The 21637-nt window shown below is 34.4% G+C and overlaps 3 protein-coding genes across 4 annotated transcripts in view; 2 read left to right on the forward strand and 1 right to left on the reverse strand.

The window, feature by feature from the left end:
* LOC107015769 (probable protein arginine N-methyltransferase 6) overlaps positions 1-8461 on the reverse strand; it is a 10513-nt gene extending 2052 nt beyond the window's left edge. The window contains exons 1-11 of the mRNA XM_015216173.2: positions 8123-8461; positions 7321-7386; positions 7082-7150; positions 5933-5968; positions 3599-3664; positions 2822-2890; positions 2522-2599; positions 1958-2036; positions 1562-1656; positions 427-511; positions 43-248 (exon numbers count right to left, since the gene is read on the reverse strand). Coding sequence (XP_015071659.1) covers positions 43-248; positions 427-511; positions 1562-1656; positions 1958-2036; positions 2522-2599; positions 2822-2890; positions 3599-3664; positions 5933-5968; positions 7082-7150; positions 7321-7386; positions 8123-8404 — 1131 coding nt within the window. The 5' untranslated portion in view covers positions 8405-8461. The remainder of the gene's footprint in view (positions 1-42; positions 249-426; positions 512-1561; positions 1657-1957; positions 2037-2521; positions 2600-2821; positions 2891-3598; positions 3665-5932; positions 5969-7081; positions 7151-7320; positions 7387-8122) is intronic.
* A 5840-nt stretch (positions 8462-14301) lies between these two features.
* Positions 14302-17017, forward strand: LOC107015987 (transcription factor SRM1-like). Its single transcript, XM_015216454.2, has 2 exons — positions 14302-15228; positions 16085-17017. Exons 1-2 carry the CDS (start codon positions 14843-14845, stop codon positions 16500-16502), a joined length of 804 nt encoding a protein of 267 aa, XP_015071940.1. The 5' UTR covers positions 14302-14842; the 3' UTR covers positions 16503-17017.
* Positions 17018-17609: 592 nt separating this feature from the next.
* LOC107015969 (UDP-N-acetylmuramoyl-tripeptide--D-alanyl-D-alanine ligase-like) lies at positions 17610-21367 on the forward strand. Of its 2 annotated transcripts, none has more exons than XM_015216429.2 (3): positions 17610-18510; positions 19208-19311; positions 19961-21367. In XM_015216429.2, the coding sequence occupies exons 1-3, from the start codon at positions 17662-17664 to the stop codon at positions 20538-20540; spliced, it is 1533 nt and encodes a 510-aa protein (XP_015071915.1). In that variant the 5' UTR covers positions 17610-17661; the 3' UTR covers positions 20541-21367. The 2 variants fall into 2 exon arrangements, with proteins under 2 accessions (XP_015071915.1, XP_015071914.1); XM_015216428.2 differs by having other exon boundaries at positions 17611-18510; positions 19940-21367.
* The last annotated feature ends 270 nt before the right edge of the window (positions 21368-21637 follow it).

The raw sequence follows: 21637 nt of genomic DNA on the forward strand, positions 1-21637 counted from the left end.
GGTGGGGTGGGGTGGGGGGGTGGGGGGGAGTAGTTATAGAACCTGTTGCCAGTGTGTTGGGGGATCCTCTGGTGCAGTTGACAAGACAAGGGCATCGTTAGGATTGGGACGCTTCTTTCTTTGATTGTCTTCCGTCATGTTACTGTTTGAAGGCTCAACAAATGAAGGCTGCATACCATTATCCAAAGGAAATACTCTTGGGCCAGTAAACTCCACATCAAACCAGAAAGCAAAACCATGAAAGGGTGCTGAAAAAAATAGAATCAGGCCATACGACCATTAGAACATTAAAGAAGAAGGTATCAACACTAAAAGAAGAAAAGCATGAATCATCTCCCACCCACTATTCTTTTCTTATATAAAAAAAGAACAGTTCCCTGTACAACAGACTCAGACAATGTTTATTTGGAAAGGGAGGGAAGTTACATCGCATCATTGACTCAAATCTAAATCTGGATGTGATGGACTCTAGCTCCTGAGTTGTCACTTTATAACAGTCCACATGCTTCACCTGCCATTTAGTTGAAGGGAAATGAGTTTAAAATCGATAATAGTGCATAAAATACAAAGAGCCAGAGGAAATAATTGAGCATAAGGCACAGAAGCCCAGGACATTCTAAATTCTAAATTCCAGATGATCTTGATATAAATATCAGACCATACTCGAGACTCAAGAGCACCCTAAGTCTGCTTAATAACTGTGAAGACTCAAGAGCATGATGCGATTCATAAAACATCCATACCATGAGCACAAAGCAAGATCCCTTACCTTATTCACAATCCTTAGAATCTTACATAATCCTGTAGTTCTGAAAGACGTACTATTCATGCAAAAGGACAAGCCCAAACAGGAAAGGAAAAAAATATTTTTGTTTCCTCTTGAGGATTCACCACCTTAAGAATAGATGTCAATGTTTACTCCGAGCAACCAATTTTCATGAACCTATAATTGCTTCTTTAATCACTAATATTTAGTATATAGTACTACAGCTCTGCGCTCTTCATGCTGTGTGTGACTATCCAACAGAACCCGGACAGAATGATTGAGCAACAGATTGACCCTTCTTCATACATGATTATCGACTTAGATTATGCATTTTTATTTTTCATAAAAAGGCTAAGAATTGTTTCATATAGTTCCCCTTAATCAGAAGGAGTTCTATTCCAAATGATCTTTTTCATCCCCTTCTCCACCAACCCTACCCCACCCCTTAGGGTGGAAATCTGAAAATAAAAAAGAAGAAGAGCCAGTACTGGTACAACACCTCTGAGACTCAGCAGCAATGGGAATTTCAAACTTCATATAACTCAAGTATGTAGTCCTACTTATCCAGACTTTCGGGCAACAATCAAATGATCCCAGATTACAAACATATATCTGCAAAATCTAATAATCCAATGATCTGCGTATTAACTTAAATCATATAAATTTTTCTTTCATATAGCTCCTTTACCAGGAAGCATCCCCTTGCTTGGATTAAGACAAAGTTGTTGTCGTTTTTGACACAAATAATAATTCGCAATTTCAAACCCAAAAATAATTGAATTTGCCGGTACTAACCACTTGTGGCCATGTCAAAACATTTTCAACAGTAATTGTCTCCACCGATGGCTCTTCAAATGCGCACTGCTTCGCTAACGGCATAATAGCAGACACTACAAAAAATGGAATTCCAACTGAAATCTAAAGAGAAAACACATACAGATATAGATAATCAAAAGCATAGGCATTTAGCAACAAACTTTGTTTTTTAGGGTTGTTTGCCCCACTCACACAGGGTTTAAGGTCCGTGTGCACTATACAGCTCTCCCACAGAGATAACATTTTTTTTGTGTGTGTGATCAGAATGATTACGCCTTTCATGTTTTTACTAGATAAGGGAGGATAATAAATGAAACAGCAGTTCCGTTGATAACAAACAAAGAATCAACCATGAGTCGTACGACCAATACTCACTGTCTATTCCATAAACGTTACGCCAGAAATCAACACTTTCACTATACCGGTCTGGATGTGTCACAGGCGCCATGTATAGCTGCAGAGAGAAGAAACAGAGATTAAAATAACGTCACTATTTCATATCATTAAGTGATGGAAAAGCAAAGGTCATTCATTATCATCAGACTCCAGGTCTGGATACTTCGGACTTGTTCTAGGTGAACAATGCAGTAGGCATCAGAATTGGTTCTAAGAGCTTTTCTCATCTTAATCTAAATGAATAGATCACCATTCCTAATACAACTGCTTCATATTACTTCTTGGCAGTGTAAGTATCAGCACAGGATTTCCTCTGAGTAACATATGAAGCAAATACTAATATTGTGTATTTGCCGCATTAACTACAGAATATCTGAATCTGTCACATAACTATTAAATACGTGAATCTAATTCTGATAATACAGACACTATTCACCCAAATAAAGGATGCAAAAGAAGGATAATACACACGCACAACACACAGAAGATAATCCCCATATAAATTTGAAAGCACACATAAATTAGAAAATGGAGTATGACTACCGTTGCATGTGATGGAAGAATAAGACCTCCTGGTTTCAGCCAGCGGTCTCTAGCAGTGATAACACTCCCCAGCATGCTCTGCAAGGACAAGCATATTCCATGCAGTGTAAGAGGCAGAAAAGTTGAGAAATCATGGAATCCCATATAATACATTTAAAAGGTAAACCATGTGGAGACCAAACTAGATGTAGGCACGCCTTGGTGCCAGGCCAGTGCCCAGTTTTATCCCGAAAGAGAAGCAATTTTTCAATAGATGTCTATAAGTGAAGCATTGAAATGTGTGTGTCTATATGGTATTACCTCATAAAGCAGCATGTAACCCATCCATTCTGAAACTATAATGTCAACTTCTTCATCAATTTCAACATCCTGAACTAACCAAAAAGTATGATATAGTCATTAGTCACCAAACTCAAATCTATATAATAACAAGAGATATACTCATCCATAATAAAGAGATTCAATTACGACAAAGTTAGAAATGACAACATTTTCATTGATGACAACTATGAAAATGGATGTGTGGGCATACTAGAAGAGATAGGATTATGAACGAAGATGAGGGAGGAGAAGCTGAGATGGTTCGGACTTCGGACATGTGAAAGAGAAGATGCATGGATACCCCAATGAGGAGGTGTAAGAGGTTGGCTGTGGTGAGTATGAGAAGAGGTAGAGATGGCCAGAAGAAATATTGAGGGAAGTGACTAGACGGGACATGACACACTTGTAGCTTACCTAGAAAATAACCCTAGATAGGAGGATTTGGAGGTCGAGGATTAGTTGTAGAAGGTTAGTAGGTAGTCGAGCATTGTCTAGTCTCCCTTATCGGTCTCTATTTTTACTCTCCAACTATCTTATTTTTCAATTTATTACTACATGTGTCTCGGTTAACATATGTTGCTAATGCACCCATCTACATACATACAAATTGAATTTTAAGGATTCTCACTTCGCTCTAAGAAAAGGTAGATTTCATACAACTTAAGCAAACAAAAGCAGCCAAATGTCCAATGGTAATAACATCAACTCTAAGTTGCAAAAACAGCGGAAGAATCAAATGTTAAGACTAGAACATACCTCGACCCGCCCATGCAAAACAATAACTTTGTCACATAAGTTGTTTGCCTTCACAATTTCATTCGCCTGGAGAACCACAAAAAACAGATGTAAATTAAATTCAAGTTCAATTATTTCACATAGTTCCTCTAGAAAAAATACGGTGGAAGAGATCTTAAGAATGTCCAGCTACTAGAGTAAATCCCTTCATCTATTATGGTTTGAATAATGTCTACACATTTAGTAGGAAAGGATAGACAATTGCAGGAATTTCAAAGCCTCAAAGGTTCCCTCTACGTGGCATCATTGGAAGTAAGAAAATTTATGTAATAGTATTTTTAGACTGATCTAAATCAGCAGCATAAACAAGATTTTTTGCAAGTGGTATCAACATTTCTAGAAGTGAAAAAAAAACACTTCATATTTGTAACTTTTGCAAAAATAGAGGATCCTTGGCCCAATGGTTTTGTTGAATCTAAAGATAGAACGGGTGTAGCTTAACCTCATTTTTTTTTGACAAAAAGGGGCTATCTCACATATTTGCCCAAAAGAAAAGTTGAGGTTCGAACCTCCACCCTCTATTAGCCAAAGTTCAGGCTTAACCAATGGACCAAAGAGCACTCCTTATCAAGCTGTGTCATTTTTTTCTTATTATATTTTTTACAATATTAAGATATATTTACTGTCAGAGACCAGTTTCCCAATTACTCTTTTGAGTCTCCTCAACCCTCATGCTTTATGCCCCTCTTCCTTCACCACATCAAACTTAAATACATAACCCTAACACCACATGCAAACCATGTCAGTCGAGCCCTCCTTGGCCCAAGAGACTTTTTTTTCCCTTTATTCTCCTCAAAACCCTAGAAAAAAATGGCAAGGCAAGCGACAACTGCAACCTAATCCCACACCATTCTTCCATATGTCTAACTAAGTTTATTTTCTTCTATCTTCTTTCTTCTCTGTCTTTGTTGTCAACTTGCCGTCTTCTTCTTCTCCCTGTCATTTTAGTTTCAACTAATGTTCAAAGTAAATGCCAGACTTAGATCATCTCTTTACCATACCGACAACAACATCATGTCAAATTGACACGGATCTGGTGATGGAAAATGACGAATCAACATATCCCAGTAATATACCTCAGTTGACACAAGCCCACGAATATTTGTTTGCTTCTTTATCTATAAGAAGAATTTGTCAGCTTGCTTATGGAATGCAATGCTCACTTATGATCTAAAATGAGGAAGTACTATTTGCTGAAGTAGATGATGAAGTATTAGCGGGAGGCTAAAGTAAGGTATGGCTCCATGCTTATGTTTATAAATAATCGGCCGTTGCTTAGTCATGCATCTTAATTTTGTGAAATAAACTGAATTACAATATCAGCTAAAATGTCCTAGAATAATTCACATATCAATGTATATTCAAGAATATTTTGCAACTAAATTACCCCATTCCACTTCTGTCAAAAGCATTTTGTTTTTGCACATTAAATGCCAGTCCATTCTCTTCAAACTCACAAGTAACACCTATCACTCCGCCTATTCTCAGTTTTCCGGTAGTCCTCCCATGGAACAGTTTGTTCAGTCTATCCATGAAACTCATGCTTGTTTCATCCTACCAACATACAAAAACTGAAAAGAAATACTCTTCCCTTGAAAAGTCCTTGGCTGTGCAGCTACATACTCCACAAATTGTCTTCATTTCGACAACTGGAAGTTCTTTAAAGAGCCTTTTTTATAAGGCATCTAAAGATCTTTAGAGAACTTACCACCACGTTAGACTACTGATAAACAATGAGTTAAATCGTGAGTGTTTGAAATCTTTAAGTAGTGGAACAACATCATGCACCATCATTGTCCTCTGCTGCCTCACCACAACTTCTTTACAAACTTCTCAAAAAAGAAAGTAACTTTTTTTACAAAAAACTGGTAAATGTGTATTCCTCAGCATTAAGGACATGCTGGACATCATCAAAAAGTGTTGGATAAAAAAAAACAACTAGAAAAGAAGATACTTACAGAGATCTTAATAAATCTATAAACTGATCTATATCCTCTAAACCTACTTCTTTACACCAAAAGTAGAAAGATATTATACAATTCCAATTTACTTTCTGGATGGAATTGGATCTATCTTCATAAGTAGAAAGTTAACTTAAAGAGGGAGCATTTGAAGGTTCTGCAAGCCTTTGTAAAGGATGCAACATCATCATAAATCACCATAATGAAGCAGTCAATTGTCTCAGAACTCATCAACCATAAGAGATGTGTGGAGAAGCATTACTCCACATTTAGAATACAAATACTACATAGAACAAGCTTCAACGAACATCCTCTAACAGAATGAAACAAGTACCTGGACAGCTATATCACTTGCATCAACAGCATACACCTGGGATAAAAGAACATCTGCCTAGTAAGTGTTATATCTGGAACATCCAAATTAAAGGGAATACCATTAAAGCACACAAATAAGTTCAGATTGCATCAAGAAGAGGTCATGAGTTCACTTGGTCCACTAAAAACCAGGGTAGAAACAAAGTAAAACACGTCAAAGATGCAACTTTATTGTATAGAAGAAGAAAAAAACATAGATCTTCCCAAAAGCAAATGAACAATCGAAAACGCTGTCATACTAGCTAAACCAATAGAAAAAAAATAAATGAGCCATAGCTGCTTTTGTACAAGCAGACTGAAGAAACCATCAATCATATATTTCATCACCATGATCAAATGAATAAATCTTGGGTACCCATTCTTCTGTATTTTGATGTATAAAACTCATAATTCCTTTTTTTGTAGATGAAAATAAAACTCATTCTTCCTTAAACAATCCAGGATCACCTGTTGTTTTGGTAGAAACCAAAATCTTGAATGTCTATACAGAGATACTTATTTTGGAGCATTTGATAGGAAAGGAGCAAAGAATCTTATAGGAGAAGGTTCACCAAAACGTAGATTCGACAGTTTGTTCAAACTTTAAGTTATGGAGTAAGGAAAGATATGTTTTATCATCTCTCAACTTGTGTGACTTCCATGACAAAACTTGAAAATGGAATACAATATATAGCTGTTACGTGTTTTGACATATGCTGACTTTTACATGCTTTGGCACCACACAGGTGGGGCCCAATAGATAAAATTTGGCACTGTTATTTACCAAGAAGAATGTGCATGCAGCGAAGATAGGGGAAGTTTTGACTGCAATATAGCTCAGACATCTACATCACTTTAATATTCTAGTGATAAATACGGATTGTGTTGCAATTTTTTTAAAAACTGGAAGGACTGATGCAATTTTCCACATTGATTATTCAGAGAACTTTTAGTATTTAGAACATACTGTAATCTAGCAATAGCTGGGTGAATTTTTCCATTTGTTCACAAACATAAGTTCATAATATTGCCTCAAAAGTTGAAAGAAACCATGGAAATAACAACTCCACTCTGGTACTGAACTGAGATTGATGAAATTTCAGGTAAAGAGGACTTAATGATATCTTACTCGTCTTGCACCCGCTTGTGCACAAAATATAGATAGGATCCCGGTGCCACATCCAACATCAACGACAACCTAGAAAATGTAAATTTAATTAGACCGTAGGCATAGACTAGACTGGTTGAACTATGTAATGTAATTATTAAAAAAAAAAGAACATGAAAGACTTGTAGCATTACAATGTGAGATTTGATAAATTTTAGAATTTCATTTGGGGCACAGAATTATTTAGATAGTCGACTTACTTTTCCAGCAATGAAGTGTTGATGCTGAAAAATTGCATTCCTGTAAGTGTCCGTCCGCACACGATCCTGCAAGTTCCACCCATAAATTAACATGTCCTTTGTACATCTAGATATATTTGAAAGCATAAACACAAGGGAACATGAGGTTCAAACGGAATCCAAATAATTAAATTCACCAAAATACAAGCAGTAAAATGAATTTGCAATACCTCTTATTTTAAGCTCACTTCATATCATCATCATACTAAATAAAATGCAACAGAGGGATTATATAGTTTGAATCACAGTATTCAGCTCCATAGTGTTCAAGACTATAGTAATGCAAAGAAGCCAACTAATTCTATGACTCCATAATTTCAGCTCCCCCAAGGTTACACTCTCTAAAAACTGACTTTCTTGAATATATATGGACATGTATACATGACAAATCAGTCTAACATACTATCAAGAATAGCCAAATAATCCTATAACCCTGTAAGCTCAGCTACACAAAACATTACACTCTCTAAAATCTTGATTCTTGCAAATGTATGCCTAACATACTAACAATTATAGCCAAATAATCATGTAAGCTCATCTCCTCAAAAAATTACACTCCCTACAAACTGATTCTTCCGAATGTATACAGTAGACAAGTACACATGCCAATGCAGTCTAATATGGTATATCCACTCCGGTGAAACTCTTCCAACTCAATCATTCTAGTTCAATTCATAATCGTAATGCGTACAAACTCAATACGCAAATATGTACATGATAAATACAAAAATTCAGTGAAGTAGATCCGTAATGTAACAAATACCTTAATCATCTCTTCATGAATGCCAACATGAGCATACGAATTAAAATATGCCGTATCGAACTCCGTACAAGGAGGTGCAGGCTTTTCCCTCTCCTCTTCATCTTCATTATGCTGCTGCCGTAGAGAAACCCTAGCATCACCATCACTACTACCACCACTTCTACGGCCACGTGGCCTGCCGCGGCTGCCTCTGCGTACTCTATGACCGCCGGAGATTCCTCCGGCGACGGCGCCGTCGTTGTGGTACCCGTTAGTGTAACCGCCGTCTGTTGGTTGTAACATTTTTTTTTTTTTTTGTTCTCACGCGAATCTCACAGTCTCACTGCCCAAAACTATTGGAGTAAATATTGTTTAGTTAAAAGAGTAGAATAGAAAGGGGTTCTGATTTTGGGAAATTAGCACTTTTAATCCTTCAAATATTGATAAATTTTAATTAAGCACATTTAATTTTGAGTTGTGTTCACCGTTCGGATAAAAATCATTTCAATTCGATAAATTAAATGAAACGGATTTATATCACTATTCAATATTTGAAGGTAAGAGAATGTTAGAAAAAGAAAAATCTAAGTATTGTGTATTTCCTATATAAAGGATTAAAATGCATAATTTTGTTTATTGATGGTAAAATATGCATAGTAAATATCATAAGAACCACAACAAGAACTAGAATACATTGATAATAACAAGTTCAAAAGTGAAATTATATGAGGTTTTTTATTGGGGTATTTTCATATATAGTCACTTAAAATAGATTAATTATGCTCTAAAGTTATAGCTTGCTAATTACGATTCATCGTTGTTATAGAAAGAAGAGTGACTAGCGAGATTGGGAGAGGGAGGAGAGAGACGAGCAAGATTGGGAGAGGCGAATTGTATATGTATATCTGTCAAAATAATTGTATATGTATAACTGGTATACATATGTGTTTGTATATCAGTCAAGCGAGATTAGGAGAGGGAGGTGAGAGGCGAGCGGGAGAGGGCAGAGAGCGGAGAGCGAAGAGAGGCGAATTGTATACGTATATCTGTCAAAATAATTGTATGTATGTAACTAATATCCATATGTGTTTGTATATCAGTCGAGCGAATTAGGAGATGGAGGAGAGAGGCGAGCGGGAGAGGGGAGAGAGTTGAGAAAGGAGAAATATATAGGTATATCGGTTAGATAATTGTATATATGTAACTATTATGTATATGTTGTATCTGTATATTTGCATACAATTTGAATTCGTATATAATTTAATCGAGTTAAAACATTTATATTTGTATATCTAATATTTCTCGTTTTATACAAACACAAATTATACATTGTATTTGTACAAAGCGAGAGAGAAATGCAAAAGAGAACTGAGCAGCAAAAGATTTGTATTTGTATAATTATAAGTGTATATGATTTGTATATCCCGTTTCTATCGCTATATACAAACACAAGTTATATATTTGTTTTTGTATAAAGTGAGAAAAAGATTGATTGAAGAGAAGAGAGAGAGAGATTGGACAGTGAGAGGAGAGTGACAAATGAGATTCCAGAGAGAGGAGAGATTCGACAGAATGTAATTATACATAGTAATCAATTTTGAGTTGTAACTAATGCAAATTATAGTTATATTAGCTAGTTAACTAATATATATTTGTTTATCCGCATAATTTTTCTTTTTCTTATATCTAGATTGAATATTAATAGATTGTGTCATTGCACAAGTACAAATTCAATAACATGGGATAAAGAGATAGACTTGAAGTAAACTTGACGCAATGAAATGGACTTGTGATAGTTTAAAATTAGTATATTAAACACAATTTTGGTAATTTAAAGTTTGTTAAAAGTAAATCTTTTTGTCTTTGTTAAAATTTAAATAATTAAAAACTTATGTACATTATATTTGCTTTCTTCCCCATTTAGTTAAAAAAAAAATGTATCCTTCTTTGATATGATCAACCAAGTCATTGAGTTCTAGCTCATCATTCTCTAACATAAGGCTAGTAAAATCAAATGTACCATCCAAGTTAGATGTGAAACTCCCTCACCATGTAGGTTCAAGCTCTACATCGATAAAGTCGTAGGAACAAGCCCTAGATCAGTAGGCTTAGTAAAGATATAATATACGAGTCTAATTCAACCTCAATAATTAATTTATAAAAAAAAAACCGTCTAAATTCATACTAGTAATTTACTAGTTTATTTCCTAACTAATGTAGGACATCTAATTCACACTCAAACATCCCTCTTCACATCTAGGTTCAACTAAAACTTGCACTGAGAACTCAAATAAAGATAAACTTGATATGTATATTAAAATTAGCAGTACTAGACAATATAACATATAAATAACGGAAAAGGGTCTAAAATACCCTCGAAGTATTGGAAATGGTACAAAATTACCCTCCATCCACCTATTGGCTCCAAAATGCCCTTCTATCCATATAATGGCTTCAAAATACCCGTGTCATTCATTTTTGGATTCAAAATTAAACACTTATTCAACAGTTTTACAATTAAACTGTTTAAATATTTTTTAAAATACATGGCGCTCAACTTTTTGTTATAATATAACTTATTAGTATAATTTATAAATCAATTCACTTCCTACCCATTACTAAAAAATGTTCAAAATAACATACTCGTTTTACTAGTAGGCCGTGAGCCCTGGGGCGGGGTGGGGTTGGCTAGAAAAACAACTTACTCTATACAAGTTCGGTTCAAAAAAATTTTAAAATACATTTTCAGAATTCTCATTTTATTGTTAAAAATTTTAAAGGTATAATTCATAGTCACATTTATATAGATCGATGATTAATTTTACAACACAATTTTAAATTCATTCTTTTTATCAATCAATTAAAATAGTGAACATTTGACTTTATGTTAATTTCATTGAAATAATGGGCTTATTAGTAAGAAGTGAATTAAAACTTACCAGCATAAGAAATGTTACTGAACTAGCATCGAAGAGAAGACAATGCAGTACTTATTATAGTCAAACATGGAAACAAAGTACAGAAAATGACTTGCAGGGAAGTGAATTGATTTATAAATTATACTAATAAGTTAAACTATAACAAATAGTTGAGCGCCACGTATTTTAAAAATAGTTAATTGTTTAAATTTAAAACCGTTAAATAAGTGATCAATTTTGAATACAAAATGACAAGGGTATTTTGGAGCCAATAGATGGGTGGGGAGGATATCTTGGAGCGAATGGGTAGATGAAGGGTAATTTTGTACCATTTTCAATACTTCAAAGATATTTTAGACCCTTTTCCATATAAATAATGAATTCAATTAATCTTAATACCTTGATACATAACATATACATATTTAAACTGATAAAAATTAATTTTAAACCTATAATTTTAAAAGTTCAACAAATTCATAACAACAATCTACATATCAAATCAATCAAAATTATATCTTAAATCCGTTATTCTATAATAATACATCCATTCTCTCGAAATCGTCAACGCTTTATCCCTCATAAAAAAAGTTGTTATGTTTACGTTAGAAATTAATGGGACAACAGAATTCAGTTTTGATATAGTTGTTGTTTGTCCTTTTAACTAATTTATCATCCTATTAGTTGTCACTCTATTGCAAGTTGATGTACAATAGGGATAGGCCCACTTTTCTAAAACTATTTTCACCTTTCAAAATCACACCCCAACATGTTCATATATAGTTGTAAATACGGTGACAAAATCAAATTCAATTCGTTCAATCCGTTTAAATTTAGGTGAGTTATTGATACACTTATTTATTAGTACAATTCATTAAAAATTGGATTGATATATTATTCGAATTTATAACTTTTGTCAAAAAAAATTTCAATTTGATATGTTATATATAGTCATAAAAAAAAAATTTTTTTATCAAGTACTAAAATAGTTTAAAAGAATAAAAATAAAAATTAATTAAGCTTAGTAAAATTTGAGTTGAGCTGAAACGGATCTTAACCAATATCTCATTTTAATAATTAGTCTATAGAACTTAGATAAACACTCACCTATAACCATGGCCAAAATCTTAAAAAAAAAAGGTTGTTCCAAGAGCTATTTGATTGGGTTTTGCTATCGTATCGTTGTTTTTATTTACAAATTATACATAATCAGTTTAGTAAGATTGAAATCAATTATATGAGTTATTATTGATTCAGAAAATAATAATTATGAATGCAAATAAATTTAATAAATTTTGACTTAAATTTCGTACTCAAGATATTCATTTGTTTGGGAGGGCTCCGATACTGTGGTGTTTGAACTCCCATCACTAGGGTGAGTGTGTGGTGGCTCACCAAATTGAGCTATACCTCACTATCGTTATGATTCATTTAATATGTATAAATAATTTGTTTGAAATTCATAAATCAAATATTTTGACTCTATCCTCTATTGAATGATGGCACTAGGGGTGAACATGGTATGATGTGATACAATATTTGAAAGTTCGATACTGTAGTTTTAGTGTTCAGGTTCTAAAACTATTATACTATTACTATACCAATTTAATGTTGCTTGATTCGATATTTTGAAGTTCGATTTAGATATTTTGTGGTATGGTAAATTGATAACCATACTTTATTCAACTTCGACTGATATATACTTGTAAAATAAAGTTTTTATAACTTGAACAATACCCAAAAAAAATATCTCAATTGCATTATGCTATGTTGCATATTTGTTACATACTTCGATATGATATTTTTTAAATATCAAATATCATACTGAATATAAAAAAATATGAAAATGTATATTATGATACAAAAATTATAATATCAAAATTTTTTTAATACGATATAATAATTCGATATATATCATACCATGTCTCGGTAAAAAGAAATGGTTAGTTTTACTGCAGTAAGATGAGAAAGTGGGCCTGTACTACTGGCAAAACAGTTGTTATCAACATGGGATTTTTGCCTATTGATGATTATTTGAATACTGTTTTTGTTTTTTTTTCTTGGTTTCATTCATTGCAGTCCCTTTTACTTCTCTTTAATTAAATTACGATAATATATTCAATATAATTTTACGAGTTAAGTTTAGGGAATACGAACGATTTCAGAGTCTTACGAAGTGTTTATCTGAACCTCTTAAAATCACACGATATATATAAGGTAATTTTTTAAATATATATGTAAAGATTTTGAATTCGCTAAATATAAAGTAGACTGACTTAGTGGTATAAAAAATTTAAAATTCACGTCAAGTTCAAATTTCAAATGCAGACCTTAATACTACGTAGTCATTGTACACCAACTTCATTCTTTGGACATTTTCGTTGTCCTAAACATCTGCTACTGTTAAAGAGGATACAGTGTATGCCGTCCTTAGTCCTGTGGTATTATAATCCTAAATATCTCTCTTGCACAACATATTCATTATACTCGCTACCACTCTTCGAGCATTTTCGTTTCCTAAAAATGACATTAAATAAATCAGTCTGCATGCCTAAGTTCTTTCAAAACTCCACGAAATTTCACTTAGCCGCTCAATATCCGAATTTCACAACCTTAATTAACATTGAATTATGATATATCCTTTAAAAATACACGAACATTCAATATATCATTTTTGAAAAGAACGAACCACATAACTATTAAATCTATCTATTTCCTTTATAGACCTCAAATACCGAAATCCACGACCTTAATTATCATTAAATTATGATAGGTCCTTTAAAAATATACGAACATTCGATATATCATTTTTTAATAGTACCAACAATGTAGGCTATTAAAGCTACTCCTCTCGTCCACTTTTGATTATCATGTTGTGCTTTTCGAAAGTCAATTTGACTAATCTTAAAAATAAAATAAAATTACATTAATTTAATATTTTAAATAAAAATTTTAAAAGTACTATACATTGTGTTTTTTTTATATTAATCTGATGAAAAAATATATCATAAAATATTAATTTAAATACTTATCTTTGATTCTAAAATATAAAATTATGACAATTAAAAATAGACGAAATGTTACGTGAATGTTTGTAGTATTTTTCAGTCTTTCAATAAAGTTGGTGCCTTTTTTAATCAATAGGGTCACCAGTCCAAAAATGTCAAAATTTTGAATAATTATAAATAAAGTTGTGGTACCCAATAATATTTATTTGAGTTGCTCAACTGTATATTTTTCTATTTTTGGAACCCTTTTGTTTCTATTATCACTTAACTCATTGGTCTAATCCATTGTTTCCAATCATTTTTTTAAATTTTTTTTTTAGTATAATGTTTGTTAGATTGAGATAAATTTAAATGACATAATACATATATTGGATTCTAAATTTGACTTCAAATTTTAATTTTGATCTCTAATTTTCATAGTGCTCAAACAAACAGTTTAACTATCCAACTTTTAAATAAATAAACACGTGAGTCTACATGACGATACACGTAGAATAAAAAATGATATGTAGAATGACATGTAGGACATGTGTGTCTATTTGTTCAACTTTATATAAGTTTAAGTGTGTACTTGTGCACACTCAAAGTTGAAGGATATAAATGTGATCCGAAGCCAAATTGAAGATTATATTTATGTATTATGTCAATTTAAATCGAATTTATATAGTCGATCCCAACTAGTGTGGCGTAGTTGTTGTTGCAGTGTACTGGTGTATATATATGTGCTTGGAAATTGATTTTCAAGATATTTTATGGGAATGCATAGTACCTGTTTGATAAAATGTCTCACTGAAAAAGTTTGATAGTGAATTTCAAGAATGACAGTAGATAAATCAAGAAGCTCAATTTGGAGCAGAGAGCAAGATATAGAATTTGAGAATGCATTAGCAACTTATCCTGAGGATTGTGTAGATAGGTGGGAGAAAATTGCAGCTGATGTTCAAGGGAAAACCTTACAAGAGGTTAAGAATCATTATGAAATTTTACTCGATGATGTGAGTCGAATCGAGTCTGGTTATGTTCCTTTGCCTTGCTACAACTCTACTTTTGACAGGTCTTTGTGCAATGATGTTGGTGGTGAAAGAATTGGCAAGAAGAGTGGGGTTTCAGGGAGGTTAAATAGTGAGTCAAATGATGGAGGTAAATCTACTAAATTGGAGCAGGACCGGCGTAAAGGGGTTGCTTGGACGGAGGATGAGCACAGGTCAGTAACCGTTGAACTTCAGTTATTTCAATACAATATTAAGCTTGTTTATTGTATATTTGTTTGAGACTATTGAGGCTTGTTCAAGTGGTCGAGCACCTCCACCATCATTCGATAGGTTGAGGGTCGGGTAACGCTGGAGTGTAAGTCAGAACACTAACTCATGAGTTTCATACCTTGTGTTTGAGGTTGCTACATGTCATTTAGGAGGGTGCAGTGGTACTTTCTGTTTCTTTTTTCCCTTCATGTTTCAGTGAATATAATCTTATCAAACTTAGCTTTATGCGCCTTCTGCCGAAAACTTTCTTTGCCTGGAAACGTAGTGACTGTCGACTGTTGTTATGAGGGTGTACTTCATGAAGTAATAGGACTAACTAAGCTGTTGGCAGACATTTGTTAAACTGTATTATCCTGCTGTCACTTTCAGAAAATTCTCTTTCGATGGGAGATGTGATCGATAGAGAAACATTCTAAGTGATTCAGGGGTTTTCGCGTATCTGAATGTTAAGATTAAAGATTTTTGTTTATGCATTAGTACAGTAATTACAGGCTGATGCATCTTTTCCTAATCTCTAGAGCTTTTTTTTGTCCAATTCAAGCTACCTGCATTTTAATCGGACAATGGTTTTTCACTTGGATTCACCTTTCCATACTTGAAATTCCTGAAACTGGATCTTGTTTTGTAGCAATTGGACTTCTCATTTTGTTGGCCGTAAGAACCACGGCTGCAGAGAAAATAATTGAAGATGCATATTCTTGCTGACGTCTTCTGCATTCTAGATACCGTTTAACATCCTCCCGATATTTTGTACTGACAGAGTTTTGCTTCATTTGCTTTATCTTTGTTGGTATGCAGATTGTTCCTTCTTGGACTGGAAAAATATGGGAAAGGTGATTGGAGAAGCATCTCTCGAAACTTTGTTGTGACAAGAACTCCTACACAAGTGGCCAGTCATGCCCAAAAATATTTCATACGTTTAAACTCGATGAACAAGGACAGAAGACGAACAAGTATACATGACATTACTAGTGTTAATAGCGGAGATGTCTCAGTACCTCGAGTTCCAATCACTGGCCAAACAATTGGTTCTTCTGGCAAATCCAACAAACAATCTCCAACAGCACCAATTGCTCCCATTGGAGTTGGTATATATGGAACAACCACCATCGGACAACCAGTAACAGGACCAATGGTTAACGTAGTTGATCAGAGGCAGATTCAGGATTTGGACATTATGGGTTCAAGTTTGGGATATTACTACGACCAATCTTGACTTTTCTGGTACATCTAGTAACTTTTCAACACATATAGAATTCAGCCAAAACTACTATTGGCTTTGGATGAAACCGCAAGTTCAACACTACATCCACCTCTGCAGTTGGTACAATAGTGAATCTTTCTCCTCCGACATACAAGTCATTCGGTGTCCAACCTCCAATACAAGAAGCAATGCTTGCTGGTGCACCTAAAAACACGAGCCGGTGATGTTTCTGATGGAACACACATCTACACATAAGTGACATTTTTTAGAAACAATAAGTGTACAAAGGCAAACTGAAGAGTCTTCTTCAATGGTGCATGAGTAATACTATTTCTCAATGTCACATAAGCATTCACTCAGGACTTTGATCCAGTGGTAAGACCAATATAATATTAGATTATCTTATATTGAATCTTTACGACGTAGGAGTAAAGTTGTTGTGTACACATCATCCTCTCCAAATCCCACTTGTGAGATTACACTGGATATGTCCTTGTTGTTGTAATAATATTGAGTCTTTCGTCTTTCTTTCTTGCATTTTTTTTTGCCCACATTACACAAGAAAAAGGGTACACTATGACTTAAATAAAATTGATCTTTAGACCTGAAAAAGTAGAAAAACAAGTTGTTTGTTACTTATTTCTCGTGTTTGGTACATGAGCATATAATACTATTCAAGAAATATTTGTATATAATCTAGACAAATATGATGAGATGTGACGGGTATATAAATTGAGGTGAAAGACCTAAAGTCTCATTTTGTCCCAAAATCAAAAAAGGAACCAATAATAAGTCAGCCAAGGTACAACAATATTTGCATAAAGTACAATTACATATGCACAAGTACAATTCATGAAAAGCTATATTTCTCCGACAAAAATGACATAATATATAAATATGTCATTTAACATAATTTCAACTGACATCATAAGTAGACACTTAAAGTATATAGAATTGAATAAACAGACACATGTCATGCTTGGCATAATAGACATAAAACGTCACGTAAAATGCAAATTGTGATACAAGACGTCAAGTAAGATGTAAATGTCTATTACGCGTATCCAAATTGGATGTTAAAAGACAAATTTATGTATTATACGGACGAACGAAACTATTTTTTGTTGAAGAAAAATAGAGTTTTTTCTGCTGTCTTGTTTCCATTGCTCCAATGAGTCCACTGACCATTCAACTTCAGCCTTCTCCATTCCCACTTACAAATCCAGCAAACCCCCAAATCACCATTTTCACTTTACCCAACAGACCAAGAATCTTGATTCCTCAAGCGACATTTTCTTCTTCATCAAATTCTCCTCTTTGGACCATTTCAGAGATAGCCAGGGCTGTTAATGGCAGAATCATCAGATGGGGTCCACCTGGAACAGTCTGTACGGACACCAGAACCCTTGAACCAGGACAATGGTTTCTCCCCCTTGTTGGACAAAACTTTGATGCCCATAATTTCGTTACCCCTAAATTAGCCACAAAAGGGTGTGTTGGAGTGATTGGGAACTGGGTTTGTGAGGGTTGGAACAATGGGTTTGTACAGGTAGAAGGTGACACTATGAGTTCTTTAAAAAGATTAGGTTTTTATGCAAGAAACAGGTTTACTGGTTGTTTAATTGGTTTGACAGGAAGTGTGGGGAAAACTACTACAAAGACTATGATAGCATTAGCTTTGGAGAGTGTTGGAACTGTTTATTATAGTCCAGGGAACTGGAATAACGAGATTGGGATTGCGTTATCGCTTATTGGGATGTCGAGGGATGTCGGGTTTGGTGTTTTGGAGATGGGGATGAGCAAGAAAGGAGAAATCTTGGAGCTGTCCAGGATGTGTAGACCAGATGTAAGGGTGATTTTGAATGTGAATGCTGCACATTTGGAGAATTTCGCGAACTTGGAGGAGGTTTCCATGGCGAAAGGGGAGATTTTAAGAGAAGCAATGCCAGGGGATGTGTGTGTATTGAATGGTGATGATCCCCTTGTCATGAGCCTCCCAGTTCCAGTTGGAGTTAAGAAGGTGACTACTATTTAATTTTTTAAAATTGTTCTTTATATTGATATTTTCGTGATCGGTGGTGAAGGCAGGATTCAACATATAGTGTATATACATTAAAAGAAAATTTACCTATCTAAACAGCGTGAATTTTCAGAGAAGGGGATGTTGATTGGATACAAGGTGTCTCCACCACTGTTTGTGATCAAGCTTCTTTTGTGTTGGTCATTGAATTAGTTCTCAACGTCTGAATTTAGCTGATATGAGTTACATGCGATGCAGATACCACTGTTCTTTCCTTGCATTCTAGTATTGGTAGGTAATCTTGAAATGGAAATTTCTACTTAGAATCTTGCATATGAAAGGACAGAGAACACTTCTTCCAATTTTAGACGTTCTTGATAAGAAATCTCTAATGTGCACCAAGTTAGTCCATTACGGGTGTGGGATCCATAGTGGATTTGGTCAAGCACCCGAGGTGAGTTGACCAAATGTGGTATGGATTCCACACCCATGTCGTGTCTACAGGGGTGAATCCTAGCAACATAGCTCATTAAATCCTTGTTATTTGTCAGATACAGTTCTACTTTAGGAGATAAGAGCTGAAAAAACATGAATTCTGTTGCTTTTTATCTTTATATACTGTGAAACTATGATGGCTTGGCTCGGGAGTCTACTTTTGGTTATTTTCTTGATTTCATTTTCTCTTTTCTTGCTCAAGGTGGTTTTTGGTCGACAGTTTGGCTGTGATGTTCGTTTAGTTTCTTCACAAATCATAGACAGAGGTCGCAGAGTAGAAATTGTTCTAGAAGGGTTCAACGAGATGTAAGTTGATCAGAACCTTTTTCCAACCATTCTGTAGAGCATGCTATTCACATCGGCACAAAACTTGAACTATTACAACCTGGTTTGCACATTTTCAGAATACTAAACTTTTATAATCCCCTTATATTGTCATATTTTCCAAATAATTGTAAAAATATGGTTTTCTGTTATTGATGTGATATTTTTGTGTTCCTTATCTGGAAGGGCTTATACAAGCAGGCCTTCATCTTTTGTCTCTTTGGTGTGACTTAGATGTTATTAATTAGATATAAAGTGCGACAGGTGTCACCATCCCTTCTTTTCATAGCTAATAGAGAAGAGACTTTGGTAATTCTTACACATCTGTTGTTAGCGCTACACTCGATTCTTGAACAAAATGAACTTTACTTTCTTAAAACATATATGTTATGTAATTTTCAATGTGCAAGGTCAGTACTACCACAGATTAAAGAATTTAGGTTGACGAAATATTCTTAGAAATTGTCTTATCAAGGAAATGCCTTTTCTTCATTTAGGCTATTTTAATCTGAAACATAGTATAACTTGCGTTATTCATTTAAACAATTGATCCACTGTTGTTTACTAGTAGTCACAGTTCTATTTATTTGACACATCGGTAAATATTCAGGGTTAAATTTGTTATCTCCAGTCCTGGCTTGCATTTGGCCGTTAATGCATGTGCAGCTGCTGCTGTCGCTAGTGCTCTTGGCGTTCCGCTTGCTCTAGCTGGAAAGTCCTTATCCAGATTTATACCTGTTCACCGAAGATCAGAGCTTGAAGTGACCAAGAATGGGATTACAATAATAAATGATGTTTACAATGCAAGTCCAGCTAGTACTCAAGCTGCAATTGACTTGTTAAGAAACATTGACTGCAAAGGTAAACGAGTTGCTATACTCGGAGACATGCTTGAACTTGGTCCAACAGAATTCAAGTTTCATGAGTTGATGCTACAGATTTGCTGCGATGCTCAGTTTGATGTGGTTGCACTTGTTGGAATGAGGTTTGTACGTGCAGCTGAGAGTACAGACTTTGGGCCAGATACAAAACTGGTCTGCACTACTGATGCTCACCAGATGGCTTCTAAAATCATCGATTATCTAAATAGTGGTGATGTCGTCCTAGTCAAAGGCAGTCGTCGAATAAGAATGGAGGTAATTGTCGATGCGGTTAAGTCTATCCACTTTGGTGTCCCACTTTGCCATGCAGTAATGAGCAAATGTGACTAACAGAAGATTCCACAATGTGATCGTGCTAGAAGAAAAAACAGTATACTGGTTCAACTTTGTTCGAGTTCTTTTTCAAGACCTCCGCATAGCTCAGGGCCAGCAGCTGGCGATCATGCTGGCGTAAGGATAGATCATTAGCCATCTGCTGCTTCAAGCACTTGTTTTGTGGTCTTCCGAGAAATGCTGGAAGGTCAGAGTAGCCATACGAGTTGGCTTTCAGGTGACACGCTCTATGTAGTTCTTAAGCTGCCGGTAGAAGCCCTTGCAAAGATGCTTTCTTCAAGTCGAGATGGATGAAGTGCCTCTTAACGGATACTTTCTGCAACGTTACCACCAAAGGGTTCAATAAAACCATATTCTTACTCGAGGAACGACACACCAGAAATCAGTTTATTGTTCAAGAAGTCACTTATGGTAATGAAGCTTCACTCACTTCCTTGAGAGACTTGGTAAATATTTTGAGTTGATAACTGCAGGCTGCAATGTTTCAGTAGGATGTGAATTTGCTAAAACCATAGCCAGATCTTTGTGATATCATGAGAGGTTAATTGTTGCAAAAGGTGACGAGTGAAGGATCAAAAACACATCTAAAATATTTCAGTTTTTTTGAGTTTCATATCTGTAACTATCAGGTGTGCGAGTTTCCTAATTTTACTATCACCAAATGTTTATTGAAACACATCTCAGTTTCTCACTTATCCGAACATGGTATGATTTTTAGGTAGGAAAAGTGAATGGTTGAAGTATGTTTCGACAAACATTTAGATGAGAAAAGTAAACATCCGATAGTTTTGCAATTCGATTTATATATAAAGATCAATTATTTATATCCCTAAAGATTAGCTTTCGAAAATACTTTGATAACTACAACAATAGTAATTATGGAATTGATGTTATTTGTCTTATTTTTTCGAGTTGTAAATAACTTTTTGTAATTATTTTTTCCAATTTATCTAAATTTTGATCTGTATTGAATAGAGTTACTCAGTATTAATTTGACACAAAATTCTCATTATATAATGAACTAGATAATATATTATCCAAAAACTTATAATATAAGTAATATTTTAATAACAGGATAGTGATTTTTCATTTTT

Source organism: Solanum pennellii, chromosome 4, assembly GCF_001406875.1.
Source record: "Solanum pennellii chromosome 4, SPENNV200".
Taxonomy (NCBI): domain Eukaryota; kingdom Viridiplantae; phylum Streptophyta; class Magnoliopsida; order Solanales; family Solanaceae; genus Solanum; species Solanum pennellii.

Coding starts and splice junctions, on each gene's coding strand:
- LOC107015987 (XM_015216454.2), top strand. CDS start 14,843: ATGACAGTAGATAAATCAAGAAGCTCAATTTGGAGCAGAGAGCAAGAT. Junction 15,229..16,084: donor TGGACGGAGGATGAGCACAG/GTCAGTAACCGT, acceptor GTTGGTATGCAG/ATTGTTCCTTCTTGGACTGG.
- LOC107015969 (XM_015216428.2), top strand. CDS start 17,662: ATGAGTCCACTGACCATTCAACTTCAGCCTTCTCCATTCCCACTTACA. Junction 18,511..19,207: donor TTCCAGTTGGAGTTAAGAAG/GTGACTACTATT, acceptor TTCTTGCTCAAG/GTGGTTTTTGGTCGACAGTT. Junction 19,312..19,939: donor CTAGAAGGGTTCAACGAGAT/GTAAGTTGATCA, acceptor GTAAATATTCAG/GGTTAAATTTGTTATCTCCA.